This window comes from Procambarus clarkii, chromosome 53 (genome assembly GCF_040958095.1).
Source record: "Procambarus clarkii isolate CNS0578487 chromosome 53, FALCON_Pclarkii_2.0, whole genome shotgun sequence".
NCBI classification, from domain to species: domain Eukaryota; kingdom Metazoa; phylum Arthropoda; class Malacostraca; order Decapoda; family Cambaridae; genus Procambarus; species Procambarus clarkii.
The window spans coordinates 30,545,531-30,557,711 of record NC_091202.1 but is presented as its reverse complement, the minus strand read 5'-3'; the positions used below and the strand labels follow the sequence as shown (position 1 = coordinate 30,557,711).

Sequence of the window (12,181 nt, the reverse complement as noted above, 5' to 3'; positions counted from 1 at the left end):
TTGAGAGCTAGGAAGTGTTGTAGAGAGCTAGGAAGTGTTGTAGAGAGCTAGGAAATGTTGTAGAAGGTCAGGGATGTGTTGTAGAGGGGCTGAAAGATAGTGTAGAGAGAGAGCTAGGAGGTGTTGTCGAGAGTTAAGGAGGTGTTGTAAAGGATCATGGTTGTGTTGTAGAGGGCCAGAGAGGTGTCGAAGATGGCCCAGGAAGAGGACTAAGAGTTGTTGGAGATATATAATGATATAAATTTGAGAATCAACATGAACGAAGAAGATTTTGAGTGTTCTACAGGACGGCTGAAAGGGTAGAACCCGCGGCTAGGCGTAGTTATCAAAACAAGTTACCGAGTAGACTGGATGACGAGGTAGAAAGGTAGAACGTAGACTGGGTAGAGGGAGATGATGGGGATACGATTAGGGGGAAAAAGAGCTGTGAAGGATAGACTTATTTCGAATCCTAGATAATCGCTCCTTAGCTATATCTCCTCATTTGCATAGGAACGAGACAGATTTAATGAAATACAACTCAAGCATTGAAGGGAACTTTTGGGTAAATAAAATATTACTTGGTGTAAGAAATACTGTCAAGAATTCAAAAGTTTAGTAGCCTGTACATCATAAGCTTTTATTTTAATGATAGAAGTAAGCTGAGATCTCATTTTGCAATTTGATTTAAAAAGCGGCGAATTTAGGCTATATTTTGATGTTTTTTTTTCACAATAAAGAGATTCCGCTTCTGAGATTCCGAATGGGTTAACCAGAAAGAGTATTTGAGACATTTCAACGACGTATTGAGACACGGAGAGAAAGCTCGATCGCAAAGGGAAACATCACGGAAAGCTCGAAAGCAGAGCTTCCTGGCATAAGGGAAAGTTCGCACGCAAAACTCTCTGACTTCAGGGATGGCTCGCACGCAAAGTTCTCTGAAATCAGTAAAAGTTTATTCAGTATCAATGTCTCTTCTTACCCCGGTGGCCTCAGTGCTTCTATCCTTTTCACTCATTTGCACTATTTTACTCATCTCCTGGACTCATAGTCATTCTTTCCATCGTCAGAGACATGTTCCTGTCGTAAATGATACACTGAACAGTATCTCCAGAGGCACTGGCGCAAATTGAGCTTCCTCGAGTGAATGCTAAATAGTTTTAACACTTTCCATCCCCGTCATATATATATATTAGTGCCCCAAGAAAATTTTTGTATACAAACATACACAATTTCGTAACATTAATGAAGATGAATGAGTCCACAGGAGCCTTGATCAGGGTTCGAACCTATCTGCTGGATGCTCACAGACGCTCTCTAGTTAATTGGATATTGTTATTAAATGTTGTTATTAAAAATAAATGAAGCTCCCCTGATTCTCTAGCTTCCATTATGTTTCAAACCCCTCACAGGTTCACGAAGCTGTCTCGTGCTTCATTAGAACAGCAACAGCTGGATACAGCTACTGGATTCGATTGGAATAAAATATTGTATACGGAATGCCGTTTGCTAATTAGATTCGTGATGTAATTAACGGTTATGTTAGTGTTAAAGTTCAGAAAGAAACTTATGGATTCAGGGACACGGAGATATGAAACCTTTGCTTGCAGACAAGCATACGTTAAGGCACACATAATGTGTAAACACTTACATGTATACACGGGGCATGTATAAACACGGGACCAAAGAGCCAGAGCTCAACCCCCGCAATCACAACTAGGTGAGTACACACACACACACTTCGGTGGGGGGCCGGTGGCTGAGCTGACAGCACTCTGGCCTGGTAGTCCTAAAAGTCCCGGATTCGATGGGTAGAATCTCTGTTCCTCCGATGCGACTGTTCACCTAACAGTACATAGGTACCTGGGAGTTAGACAGTTGCTACGGGCTGTCTAACACATTCACACACGTCTTGGGGATGCGTGTGTGTGCGTGTGTATGTGTGTGTGTATGTGCGTGTGTGTGTTACAGAAATATATGTATGTAGCAGATGATGAGTAAGGGATACGAACACTAGAAACTTAGGTTTAGAAAGACGGGAACCAAGAACTCGAACCCGTTCGATTCAGTAGGCACAAATGGGGAATACAAATAGTAAACACACACACACACCCATACACATGACGGTTGAGAGGCGGGACCAAAGAGCCAGAGCTCAACCCCCGCAAACACAACTAGGTGAGTACACACATACACACACACACACACATACACATCAGCATTACATAATACATTATAAATACAAGTAATTATATAACAAGAACAACCTGGAGAAGACAGAAAATAGCACCCAAGACCCACCTGTTGTACATTAGGACATCAGGTTTCCATATTTTGTAAGGTGGAATCCTAAGGTCCTTCACGCCACCATAATCTGTTTCATTCCATCGTAAGTTGACATCATTCCACTCCTGATGGTGTTGGGGGGAAGTAAGGGAGGGGGGGAGGTGAGGCATGAGACAGCGGCGACTTGGGTCATCTATAAAAATGGTATTTATATATATATATTCAGTATTAATATAAATTGCATGAGAAATATTGCACTAATTAGAAAGTTTATGCTGACTTTCATGATGCAACAAACTAAATTGGCGATATATATGTTATATTAACCTTTGCAAGACTCACTATATATCAAGTCGCCCTAGGGGGGAACTCTTTTTAGCTTACATACATATACAAAGAGAAAGAAAATGTATATATATATATATATGTAAATATATATATATATATATTTAACAAAATGAATCATTTTGAATGAATATGAGTTGGCTTACTATTTGCTGATCAAAACATGCATGACCTCCTCGGACAAAGAGAGTCGAGCTGAACTGCTTCCACTGATGAAAGATGGATGGACACTAACACATGAGGAAAGTTAGATCTGAATCAACAACAAACTTAAGCTTTCTCTGTCGCAAAGAGCATTTTATGGTTAGTATATAAATTCGACATTTAGCACACAAGTCCTCCATCTTTCCTTTGCCAGCAACGGTTGAGTGAAGCAACTAGCTACATGGTTGCCGTCACACAGTTTCCCCCTGGGAGTGAAGACTCTACTGACACACAGCAACTGGTCAAGTCTACGACAAAGCCATAATCTAATATCTTGCATTTTGGCAAAGCTGCAATACGCGGTCTCAATTCTTGGGGAAACCCGATGTGCTTATTTAACTCGATCATGTGCATTATTACAATGCTTAATTAGCATTCTGTTAGTGATGGTACATGTGTGTTTGAACAATTAGTATATTAATTTAATATTGCATGCACAATGCTTTATATTAGAAGCTTTCTTGTAGTACAACGAGATATTCGTGATTCATAGAAGTATAGGGAATTGATCACAGAAAACTGAAGATTCAGTTAAAGAAAACGTGGAAATATTAGCTTGGAGGATAAACTAAGTTGTCTCTGCTCAGGATTTCCCGTGTCTCTCTACTTTTGTTATTATTAATCTTTTGACTTTTCATTTAGAACATTTAGATGTGTAAGATTAGAAGTCTTTAAGTCAAGCATGAGGGGTGAAATTTTATTGTGCATTTATGAATAAAAGTTTGCTTATTTAACATACAACTTTATTTATCCTCACTTTGTTAAGTTAAAGATATTAATAACTTACCAATTTTAACCATGTGTTTGTTATTAGGAGCTGATTCTTCTCATCCTTAAAGCAATAAAAAGAAAACATATTGTAATAACGATTTCATTTCCCCAATGACTGCCACTACACACTGAAACAGGGACGCGAAAGCAAGAAAAATGAGGAAACAGAAAGACGGAGACCGGACTAGGATAGAGTCAATCTAGCAACACCGCATTCCTCATTTTTCTCTGCATACACAAAAAGTACATTGAGGCTGCCTGTCATTTTGGGCAAACTCCAAGACAAACGGGACCATATACAGCCTGCCCAATACTGACAGAACATGAGACATACGCCTGTCCACCGAGCAGGGCCCTAAGCCCATCTCTCAAGCCCAGTAGAGTGACAGAGAGAGACACACAGACACGACCGTGAAAATGCCACGGTATTTTAACGAGTCTCTTTCGAGGGATTCGCGTTTAAACAAGCCGAGTAATTGGTGATTCTTTTTTTTTGATTGGCATTAATTAGAATATATTAGAGGGTTAATTAGCCATGCTTTCTCTTAAACACATCATGTTCTCAAGTTTGTTTACACGAATGAATGATTGGTTATTTATGGATTGTTTACGGGAGTCCGCGGTCAATACTCATTCGTTTGTTCCTGGGAGGAGGAGGAGGAGGAGGATAGGGGGATAGAGGGGCGACTAGTGCCCTGCTACTTGGACAGCGTAGCTCAAAAGAGAGTTAGTTGTGGTGAGCACACAAAGTTTGCCCGCATGTCGGGCCACCCAGAAAACTTACCATATTCAACCATACGTTTGTTGTAAGGATTTGGTTCTTTTCATCCTAAAACAAGAAAACATGTCTAGACTAGTAATTAAAGCTTCAGGAAAAAGATATTAAAAAAAAATTAAAAAAACAACAACAGGTTATTAATATTTGTTAAGCTAATGGCATGAGCTATTCAACAACACTTGTAAGTAAGGAAAATGATTTAGGCTCATTCAACTCAGGAAAACATTTGACTGCCAGATGTCAAAGGAAAATGGAAGTTTTGGTTATATTTTATTGATTATCCCTACTTACTAGCTGGGCCTAAAATTTGTTTGACATTTCAAATAATGGAAAAATATAACTTTTGTGCATATAAATAAATAAATAATATATATATATATATATATATATATATATATATATATATATATATATATATATATATGTATATATATATATATATATATATATATATATATATATATATATATATATATAATATATATATTATATAGGGTAGGGTGCCTGGTGTTGCCAGGGGTGGATATGGTGTCTAGGTCATTTCACACACTCTGCCAACCCTCCCTGCCCCTTTTCACACATACTCTGCCACTTTGCCATCTTCCCCTGTATGCTGTCACAATCTTCAATAATCACCGTCTGCATCTCTCCAAACATCTTCCCATTGTTTACACCCCACACCAACTCTTCCCCATTGCCCTTAACATTCACTCCCTATCTCCTTACAGTACACACTGAAAGTCCAAAATCTTCTCCCTCCCTTACTGATCAAATGCACTTTCCCTCCCCATTCTCCCCCTGAGCCCACTCTCTCTACCCACAGACACACGCCTTTTCCCTACCCCTTCTTTTTTTCTACCCCCACATAAATCCTCTACCCCCCCCCCCACCGTCAATGTAACCTAAATATTGTGGCCATAAATTAAATCTCTCATCTGAACATCTGTTTTGAAAATCAATATCTACATTATTTTTATTTAAACTAACCCTGAAGGCCTATGAGGTCGACACTGATTATTTTAATTGTATCGGCTTCGTGAAAGAGGGAGTGGTGGCCACGTTCATAACACGTTCACCCACGTTCGTCAAATAGGGTCACTCCCGGCCCCCCCTGTATGACACTTTCCTTAAAATAATCATTACTCCTGTAAAGTTTGTCGAGGTCATTCCCCAGGTAGTCTCGTCTCCAAACTAATTCGAAGCACTTCTCGTGATTTAACACATTTGGAAAAGCGCGGTCGAAGCCAAGATGCTTGCGGCTAGCCTTATTAAACATTACACGATTATTGGTTATTTTATTGGAAGTGTTAAAGTAAAGGGGTCAGGGCCGTCCCAGTGCCTCCCTTGAAGGGGGCACGTCTCCAGTGCCCCCTCCCATAGGAAGTTTATGGATCTGAAATATTCAGTGCCGAGTCCATAGACTTAGTTCAAATAAGAGTGAATTAAGATATGGCTTTTTGACACATATACGTAGATGACAGATTTGCTTTCTGTGCCCAATCTTTTGGTTACAGGGAGGGACAGTGTGTGGAGAGAAAGGGAGGGAGGAAGGGAGGGAGGAGACGAAGGAAGGGCGCATATGTTCAGGGAGAGCAGATACGGGAAAGGGACAGGACATGTGTGGGAAGGGTGGGAGGAGACATGGTAGACATGTGGGAATATATATATATATATATATATATATATATATATATATATATATATATATATATATATATATATATATATATATATATATATATATATATAATGTAAGTGTGTGTGTATGCACAGCATTTAAATATGCACAAAAGTTAAACCTCATTATCCCTCTCAATTGAACATTAACCTTAAAACTGAAAACATAGCTAAGGATAAAACACTGACAAAAATTGAGATTACTTTGAAGCAATTCAGAAAAATGACAGAAGCAATTCATAAATATAATAAGAGGTATTTACACAAGAGATATTGTGTAATGAATGAATGGCGAATAGATTTTTTTTTATATGGAAATAGTTAAGGGGGTCTGAGATACAGTGCTTTTAAAAGGGGTCATTTAAAGGATTAACAAGTGGAATATACTTTAATTATTTGAACATTTAAAGTCTACATGCTGGACTTTGACTACTAAATTTTTTTGTGGCTGTTTCTTCTGTTTCTTATTTTTTTTTGTAGATGTCTCCTGAGTTGTTTATAATTGCATGCTCCGGGCCATTCTCTATTGTCTAATCAAGACAGTCAGTGCTTGTTATATTCGTAAGTCAATCGGAGACAAACCTTATGTAGAATCCACGGAAATATTGCTCATACAAACTAATTTCTTTGTGATTCATGACAAAATATAGTCAGCTGGCAGGTACGTTTTCTTGAACTAGATTACACTGTGTTTATCAACAGTGTTGAGTTAATGGCACAGTTGATATTCTTGGAAACTAATATTTTGTGAAGGACTTGAGAGATAATATCACGTTCGTAATTCCTTAAACACTCGCTGTGTTGAACGCAACGTACAATGTACTAACCTAACCAGAAACGTTCACACCCAAGCAACCCACTTAACCTAACCTACTAATGCATAGAAAAAGTGGATATATATATATATAGATATATATATATATATATATATATATATATATATAGATATATATATATATATATATATATATATATATATATATATATATATATATATATTTATATATATTTATATATATATATATATATATATATATATATATATATATATATATATATATATATATATATATATATATATATATATATATATATATGAGCCTGCTACTGTTCATGGTACTTCGTAATTTGAACGTTGTGGGACCATAACACACACACAATGAGACGTATGAGTTAAGAGGTCGGGCTGGGAAGAAAAGGTATGTTGGAGATTTTCTTTTTGCTTTCAATTGATTACAAAATACTTCTTATTGGGTTTATTTTCTTGGTAATTTCGTTTCAGTGGTCTTGTCTCGTGTTGGTTCAGTGTCTGATGTCTATTACGGGCTTGTGTGACGCTCTTGTGACGACAGTTTCCCGCTGGACTCATACTACTCATCACAATAGCCTCAGACCAACTCCATTCCATCCAGGGGTCGACCCCAAAGACGCATTCATCAATTTTAACATGCCGTTTATTCAAAATAATATTTTTTTTTTCAAATATAAATTAATACTGTTATATATTAGCATACTGTGCATATTTAGGCACTGGTTAGGTTAGGTTAGGTTAGGTTAGGTTAGGTTAGGTTAGGTTAGGTTAGGTTAAGTGTTTAAGCTTTATTGGCGATTATTTTGTAGTGCGTGGGTGAAGCATTTACAGCGTTGTGGTTCGAACAAATGTCGTCAGTGAAGCACTTGTTCCGGAAGCGTTCGGACGTTATCAGTTGTGAGTCGTGTGTAAACCGTTTTTCATTCATAAACAGGGGGTTTGGCGGGTGGATGGAATGGACTTTGGGTCTTTGTTTAGAGGATGGACTGAATCCTCCTTGGCCAGGATTCGAACCCCACACCCAGTAACTCACGAGGCGCATGTCAATTGTGCCAATTATCTCTACACCACCAAGGGTATTTTAGAGACATATCTATAAGGGAGAATGACTGTCTGTCTGTCTGTCGTTCTGTCTGACTTTATGTCTGTCCAAGGTTGGAGGCCAAACAGTTGGACAGACACTTCCCCTTTCACCCAACTTTGCAGGGGGAATGGAAATAGAGAACAGAGTGCGTGGGTCACATTCCTATTCCAAAAAATGGATTTTTGACACTGCCACACCTACAGGAGCTAAATATTTTTGAAGAAAACAAAAACAAATTGTTTTCTTATAGTAATGCGATTTCACTGAACTCTGTAAAATTAACATATATTTTCTACCATTCATACTTTGGCCGTAGTACCATAACCAAGACGATCCTCCCACAGCTTCAGAGGCCTTACCAAGCCACTTCCCTTTTTCTAAGTAAACAGATAACTTATATTTGTTTTTTATTTCACACTGCTAGAATCCACCCACCAGTGGAACTCTCCCTTTCTCTCTCTCTCTAGCTGTTTCTCTTTTTTTTTTTTCTCTCTCTCTCTCTCTCTCTCTCTCTCTCTCTCTCTCTCTCTCTCTCTCTCTCTCTCTCTCTCTCTCTCTCTCTCTCTCTCTCCAACTCTTTATCCCTCTCTTTCTTTTTATCGTCCCTTTATCAGAATTCCAAGTCGAGTCAATGTGGCATTGCGAGTGTTCTGGTGGGGATGATGCTCTCAATGTGTCGTATGGTTTTCTTTTCTTGGATTCTAATCACGGCTAGCCCATTTGTTGCTGTTGGCACGGACCCAAAAGCAATTACTAGGCAAAATTTGGTGTAGCTAGCCTCAAGCGTTTAACCTCCATCTTCGCACAGGGAGACAAATATTTCCATTTATCGATTTTCATTGATTGCAACAGAGTTCGATTCACAATTCTGCCAAGAACCTTCTCTTTATTTGTAATGTTATTTGAGAAGGAAGTTGAAAAAATTTTTTTTTCAACTTTTTCAACCCCAACTGGTTGAGTGAGTTTAATATTTAGAGCCTCTCTGATGTCTAATCTTCCATTGTCGTTGTATCTGTCGATTAATTCGTTATTGGTAGTCGGAATATCTCTGGTGATGATGTGTGTATTCACCTAGTTGTATTCATCTAGTTGTGTTTGCAGGGGTGAGCTTTGCTCTTCCGGCCCGCCTCTCAACTGTTTACTAACTACTTTTTTTCACCACACACACACGCACACATACACACCCCAGGAAGCAGCCCGTGACAGCTGACTAACTCCCAGATACCTATTTACTGCTAGGTAACAGGGGCATTCAGGGGGAAAGAAACTTTGCTCATTTGTTTCTGCCGGGTGCGGGAATCGAACCCGCGCCACAGAATTACGAGCCCTGCGCGCTATCCACCAGGCTACCAGGCCCCCTAGGACCTGTGCGTGTGTGTGTGAGTGTGTGTGTATGTGTGTGTGTGTGAGAGGATAGTTAGCATAGGCGTTGACAACACTCCACTTGTACCATTCAGGGCAGTCACTAGTCGCATTACCGCACATTCTTATGTTAGTTTCCTTAGTGTAAACTTCAGTGTCAAAGCCACTATTCATTCCCTTGACTGTTAGCTGTAGGAAAGCCAGTTTACCTCCACTCTCCATCTCGTAAGTGAAACTTAGCACCGAACTAAGCTCGCATGTATCCTTAAGTTGTAGCAAGTGTTCAGTATCGCGTGCCTGTAAGAATTTGTTATCAACACACCTGCAACAGACATCTGGTTTTTGCTCCATGTCAACAAAGACTTTCTATTCAGGAGTACCATTGTAAATATTAGCAAATAAAACATGAAGGTTGAGATCCATTTCGACACCTGATCAACTAGGCTGTGATTCATACGTCAGACTGCGAGCAGCCGCGTCCAACAACCTGGTTGACCAGTTCAGCAACGAGGAGGCCTGGTCGAGGACCGGGCCGCGGGGACGCTAAGCTTCGAAACCATCTCAAGGTAATCATACATTTTTATTTTCAGTTCCATTCACTACATTCACTATTTCAGTCTAGAAATAATCATCTTAAAATTGATTCATGAGAATAGTTTATATTTAAATTTCAGGTTAAATTAACAACCAAAATTAAAAAGAATATATTACGCATTCCCGTTTGAATTAAAAGCTCATTTTCTGCGATCTCAAAATAGTTTTTGTATAATCTCAAATTGTATTTATTTAAATCTTAAAGTGTTTTTGCGTATCCTCTTTGGAGTTGCACAGAATTAATGCAAATTGCACAACTCTGTTGACCTTGGCAAAAATATCACAAGCTTTTCGTTTCATTATTTCTGCGAGACTTTGCCTAAATGTAGTTAATGTTTCATTTTGAATTAGAATTGAGATAATCTATGTTTAGTAAATATTTTCTTCTAAAATTGTATTTTAATTACCGATTAATATATCTATTATTCTTCTGTTCTTCTTCTAATATCTTATTTTTTCTTTTCTCCTTTTTTCCTTCCTCCTTTTTTCCTATCTCTTTTTTTATCTCTATATCTTGTGAATTTATCTATATACAAAATATATTACACGATATAATCATATACTGTGCATTCTTAGAACCTTAAATTAAGAGTCCAACGTCTAGGAAAATTCAAGTTATTTGCTAGCTGAAACAGGACCCATTGCCATTCATAGAGACCTGTCTCTCAGTCGACCTGTCCTCCTGCAAAGAACGTCGCTTTTCGCTCGTATGCGTTACATACGGCCACAAATTGTCGTACTAGAAAATGGAAGCGGCTGGCTAAAGTGACGTACTGTCCCGTTTTCTGTTTTGGGTCCTCTGGTAGGTTAGGAGAGACCACTTTAAACTGACCGATTTCAAGACGTTGGGAAACGTTAGGAGGACGGGCTGAAGTGGCACTGTACTAGACTTTATCTTACCATCCACAGTTTATCTAGAATATTCTTGACTCTTCCTCTGCCATTTTACAAATGCAGAACCCGTGAACTATTTATTAAAATGCAGAAAGACCGTCATCCTATCTTGAGGTTATCTTGAGATGATTTCGGGGCTTTAGTGTCCCCGCGGCCCGGTCCTCGACCAGGCCTCCACCCCCAGGAAGCAGCCCGTGACAGCTGACTAACACCCAGGTACCTATTTACTGCTTGGTAACAGGGGCATAGGGTGAAAGAAACTTTGCCCATTGTTTCTCGCCGGCGCCTGGGATCGAACCCAGGACCACAGGATCACAAGTCCAGTGTGCTGTCCGCTCGGCCGACCGGCTCCTATGATATAAAATTGAAAGTGTCTCTCTCTCTGACCAAGGTTACAGGTCAGGCGTTTGGAGCTAGCTTCACCAACATTTTCACAGTGAATGCTGTTGGGTGCGTGCCCAACATGGGCCTGGTCGGGATAGGCGTGGAAGGAAAGAGTGCCACGTGACATTGCAGACACATACTCTCACAACACGGTCATCCTCTGTTGCCACGGTCATTCTCAATGTTGTAGCGGTCATCCTGTTTGTCTGTTGCAGGGGTTATCTCTCTCTTTCTATGCTTCCTTGCATACCATACCGCCAAAGCCCCTGTTTATGGATGAAAAGCGGTTTGCACACGACTCACAAGTGATGACGTCCGAACACTTCCGCAACAAGTACTTCACTCACGTTCTCTGTCCGAACCATAATTCTATAAATGCTTCAGCCACGTACTACAAACACAAATAATCGCCAACAGAACCTAAACAGCTAAAAAAAATTATGTAAAATAATATTAATTTATATATGAGAACAAGCCAATTTTTAATATGCAGTATGTTAAAATTGATGAAGGAGGACGGCCGCTGCTTTAAACAGCCTAGTGTGAGGACGCAACCCGTCCTCGACTCAAGTCCATTACATTCAGCGGTCAACCCCACAGACGCATTCATAAATTTTAACATGCTGTTTATTCAAAACGGGAATTTTCTCAAGTATAAATTAATATAATATATTAGCATATTGTGCATATATAGGCATAGGATAGGTTAGGTGTTTAGGTTCTGTTGGCGATTATTTGTATTTGTAGTACGTGGGTGAAGCATTTATAGCGTTGTGATTCGAACAAAATTCGTCAGTGAAGAACTTGTTCCGGATATGTTCGATCGTCAGCAGTTGTGAGTCGTGTGTAAACCGCTTTTCATTCATAAACAGGGGGTTTAGCGGGTGGATGGAATCACTTTTGGATCTTTGTTTGGAGGACGGGCTGGAGGACGGGTTGACTGATCTCTGTTCAAATCCAACCTCTTCAAATGCTTCCTCCACGCCCTTCAAATACAGCCGGTTCTCATCAA

At 39.3% G+C, this 12,181-nt stretch overlaps 1 protein-coding gene across 1 annotated transcript in view; it reads right to left on the bottom strand.

The window, feature by feature from the left end:
* Positions 1–12,181, bottom strand: part of LOC123767141 (neuronal acetylcholine receptor subunit alpha-7-like) — a 454,788-nt gene that overhangs the window by 193,054 nt on the left and 249,553 nt on the right. The window contains 2 exon segments of the mRNA XM_069304850.1: positions 2,281–2,390; positions 3,602–3,646. Of these exon segments, the coding sequence (XP_069160951.1) occupies positions 2,281–2,390; positions 3,602–3,646 (155 nt within the window).